Source organism: Chenopodium quinoa, unplaced genomic scaffold, assembly GCF_001683475.1.
Source record: "Chenopodium quinoa cultivar QQ74 unplaced genomic scaffold, ASM168347v1, whole genome shotgun sequence".
NCBI classification, from domain to species: Eukaryota; Viridiplantae; Streptophyta; class Magnoliopsida; order Caryophyllales; family Amaranthaceae; genus Chenopodium; species Chenopodium quinoa.
The window spans coordinates 1,176,054-1,180,486 of NW_018742738.1; the positions used below are offsets into that span (position 1 = coordinate 1,176,054).

Genomic DNA, 4,433 nt, shown 5'->3' on the forward strand with positions numbered 1-4,433 from the left:
GGAGTAGAAGATGTACTTGTTCAAGTGAATGAATTAGTTTTTCCTGCTGATTTTTATGTGCTTGATATGGGAGATAGCTCTGATAGTGTTCCTTTATTGTTGGGTCGACCTTTTCTAAAGACTTCCAAGACTAAAATTGATGTTCATGAAGGTAATCTAACAATGGAATTTGACGGTGAAATGATTAAATTCAACATATTTGATGCTATGAAATACCCTAATGATCTCAATAATGTTAGTTCTATCGATTCTTTTGATGCATGTGATTGGATGGCTCAGGATGTCTTTGATGACTGGTGTGAAAATTTGTTTGAAATGGTGTTTTTGGTGATGTTGAAAAAACAGAATTAGTTGATTCTTTTGTAGCATCGTCTGATGTGATTGAATCTAATGTTTCTAATGGATGTGAAAAATCTTTGCCCTCTGTTGTGCTTAAATTGATTCCTTCTATTGTTAAGCCAACTGAATTAGAATTGAAAACCCTTCCCTCTAATCTGAAGTATGCTTATTTGGGTGATAATGAGACTCTACCTGTGATTATTTCAAGTTCTTTAAATGAATCTCAAGAGACTAGGTTATTGAATTTGCTTAAAAATCATAGGGAAGCCTTAGGATGGACTTTAGCTGACATAAAAGGCATTAGCCCCGCTATGTGCATGCATAAAATTTTCCTTGAAAAAGATGCTAAATCAACTAGAGAGGCTCAACGTAGATTAAATCCTTCAATGATGGAAGTAGTTAAAAAGGAAATTCTAAAGTGGTTAGATGCAGGAGTGATTTACCCTATTTCTGATTCCCAATGGGTAAGTCCAATTCATGTGGTACCTAAAAAGAGTGGAATAACTGTTGTAGAAAATAATGAAGGAGAACTTGTCCCTACTAGAGTTTCTAATGGATAGAGAGTTTATATTGACTATAGAAGCTTAATCAAGCTACTAGAAAGGATCATTTTCCCCTTCCATTTATTGATCAGATGTTAAAAATCTTGCTAGACAATCTTTTTTCTGTTTTCTTGATGGTTATTCTGGTTACACACAAGTACCCATTGCCCCTGAAGATCAAGATAAAACCACTTTTACTTGTCCTTCTGGTACATTTTCTTTTAGAAGAATGCCTTTTGGTTTATGCAATGCTCTTGGAACATTCCAAAGATGCATGATGAGTATATTTTCTGATTTGATTCAATAAGATATGGAAGTGTTTATGGATGATTTTACAGTGTTTGGTGATTCATTTGATAGATGTGGTTCATGCTTTATCTTAAGTTTTGAAAAGACGTGTTGAAACTAACCTTGTTTTGAATTTTGAAAAGTATCATTTTATGGTTAACCAAGGTGTAGTTCTTGGTCATATTGTTAGTGCCAAAGGTTTAGAGGTTGATAAAGCTAAAATTGATGTCATTAGTTCTTTGCCTTATCCTACATGTGTTTGTGAAGTTAGATCATTTTTAGGACATGCTAGCTTTTATAGACGCTTTATCAAAAATTTCTCCAAGATAGCTTCTCCCCTATGTGTCTTGCTTGCTAAAGATGTTGTTTTTTACTTTAAAGATGATTACAAAAAGGATTTTGATGATTTAAAAGACAAATTGACAAGTGCGCTTGTGATTAGACCCCCGGATTGGTCTTTGTCTTTTGAAATTATGTGTGATGCTAGTAATAAGGTTGTAGGAGCAGTTTTAGATCAAAGGAAGGATAAAGAGTCTTATGTCTTCCATTATGCTTCTAAATCACTAGATTATGCCCAATGCAATTACACTGTAACTGAAAAAGAGATGTATGTTGTTGTTTTTGCATTAGAGAAGTTTAGGCCCTACTTACTTGGCACTCGTGTGATTGTTTATTCTGATCATGCAGCTCTTAAATATTTGTTAGAGAAGAGTCACTCAACACCTAAGTTGCTAAGGTGGATGCTTCTATTACAGGAATTTAATGTGGAAATTAGAGATAGAAAGGGTGTTGAAAACCCAGTTGCTGACCATCTAAGTAGAATTGTACCTAAAGAGGATTGGCCTTTAATAACTGAATTTTTTTTTCTGATGAGCAGCTTGCTTCTTTATATAGTGTTGAAACTCCTTGGTACGCTGATATTGTTAATTATCTAGTGACTGGAACATTTCCCCTACACTAACTAAAGCTCAAAAGAATATGATTAAATCTGATTCTACATATTATCTTTGGGATGATCCATATCTATGAAAATTTTGTTTTGATCAGATGATAAGAAGGTGTGTAGATGAATCTGAATTTTCTTCAATTTTAAATTCTTTCATTCTCTTGAAGTTGGTGGCCATTTTGGACCTCAACGAACCGCGTTTAAGGTACTACAATGTGGTTTGTATTGGCCCTCATTATTTAAAGATGCTTACGTGTTTTGTAAATCTTGAGAGCAATGTTAGAAAACAGGTAATATTTCTGAAAGAAACGAAAATGCCTCAACATGGAATCATAGTTTGTGAAATCTTTGATGTGTGGGGAATTGATTATATGGGTTCCTTTCCTTCTTCTTTTATTAATCTTTATATTGTGCTTGCTGTAGATTATGTTTCTAAATGGGTGGAAGCCATAGCTACCAATACTGATGATGCCAAAACTGTTGTAAAGTTTGTCAAAAGTCATATTTTTAATAGGTTTGGTATGCCAAAAGTCATAATCAGTGATAGGGGAACCCATTTCTGTAACGAAACTTTTGGCACCCTTCTTGCAAAGTATCATGTGACATATAGAGTAGCAACTGCTTACCATCCCCAAACTAATGGGCTAGCTGAAGTTTCAAACAGGGAAATCAAATCTATCCTAGAGAAAGTGGTGAATCCTAATAGGAAGGATTGGAGCCTTAGGCTAAAAGATGCATTATGGGCTTACTGGACAACTTATAAAACAACTACAGGAATGTCACCATATCGCCTTGTGTTTGGTAAAGGATGTCATTTACCTGTAGAACTCGAACATGAGTCTTATTAGGTTGTGAAACAGTGTAATATGGATTATGAGTTGGTTGGACAACAAAGGGAACTTAGTTTACGAGAGCTAGAGGAAATCAGATTAGAGGCTTATGAAATTAATTAGATTTATAAAGATAAAACTAAGCCTTTTCATGATTAGAGAATTATTAAATCTAATTTCACTATAGGACAGAAAGTTCTTTTATATAATGCTCGTCTGAAGTTGTTCCCTGGAAAACTTAGGTCTAGATGGCTAGGACCTTTTGTTATTACTAATATTTTTCAACTAGTAAGGAGTTTAAAGTAAATGGTCACAGGTTGAAACCATTTTATGAGTATGACTTTGCAGGGATGATTGAAGATATTGACCTTCGATCGGACTGAGGAAGGAATTATGTCGAGCCAACGACTCTAAACAGAGGCGCTGCTTGGGAGGAAACCCAAGATTAATTTTCTACACTTTATTCCTTTCTTTTGTTATTTTTTATGATAGTTCATGTCGTTTTGTGTATTCTTTTTGTTCTGTTATTAGCACCAACCTTACCCCAGGTTGCTCTGGCACATTAAACAAGCATAATACAAAGGGCTAGACAGGACATTTCACTTTCTTCTTGATGCTTTACCGTGCTTCAAAGTTTAAATTTTGTGAGTCTTCCAGAACTTAGCACAAACTTGGAGCTGATCCATAAACAGCTCACATGACCAGCTAAGTTTCTCTTTTCCTTTCTTAACTTTGTTTTCATTGAGGCCAATGAAAAGTTTAAGTGCGGGGGGGGGGGGGGGGGGGGATTGAATATTTGAAATTGGTTTGGTTTTTGTGGAGAGAATGCTATTCCAATGGATATTTGGTTGTAAATGCGTTGATTAAAATAGCTCATTTTTTATTTGATTGCTCCTACTTTAAAGGAGGTGCTGCCGAATTTTAGATTAAAAAGTTTGTTATTTTCGATTACTAGTTTCATGAATAAATGAAGGAACATTGGGTTAATCATCAAATAATAATAATAATTAAAAAAATGTCTTTTACTTATTGCATGCTGTGGATTACAGACATGAAAGATAGCTTAAACCCCTCTTTGGTATGATTAGTAAAAGTTTTTGTTTCTCACCAAAAATTTTATCATGTCTCAAATCCTTCCATTAACATCATCCATTATTGAGCCAATTTGAGCTTAAGTTTGTTTTCTTATCAAATAAAACTCACAAATGTGCCTCTGTCTAGAAAACAATTAAACCACCTTTTGGGATTAGTAGAGCATATTGTTAAATTGTGATGTAAAGTGGAATGGTGGTTGTCATTATTTGGTGGTTTTATAATGAAAAATTTCAGATTTGAAGGCTCTGCGTACCAATGTCTGTGTTTAAAAAGTAATTTTTATATATATACATGAAAAAAAAGTTCAAAACCCAGTTATGTACGTGTGATGTTTTTATCTCGTGCTTAAGTAGTTCGAGTAAGTAGATCCGTAGGGGTATCTTAAAACCTAGT

General features: G+C 34.2%; 1 protein-coding gene across 1 annotated transcript; it reads left to right on the forward strand.

Annotated features, from left to right (window-relative positions):
- Nucleotides 1–1,321: 1,321 nt before the first annotated feature.
- On the forward strand, nt 1,322–2,963 carry LOC110723991. Its single transcript, XM_021903405.1, has 3 exons — nt 1,322–1,993; nt 2,047–2,103; nt 2,217–2,963. Exons 1-3 carry the CDS (start codon nt 1,322–1,324, stop codon nt 2,961–2,963), a joined length of 1,476 nt encoding a protein of 491 aa, XP_021759097.1.
- Nucleotides 2,964–4,433: the final 1,470 nt, after the last annotated feature.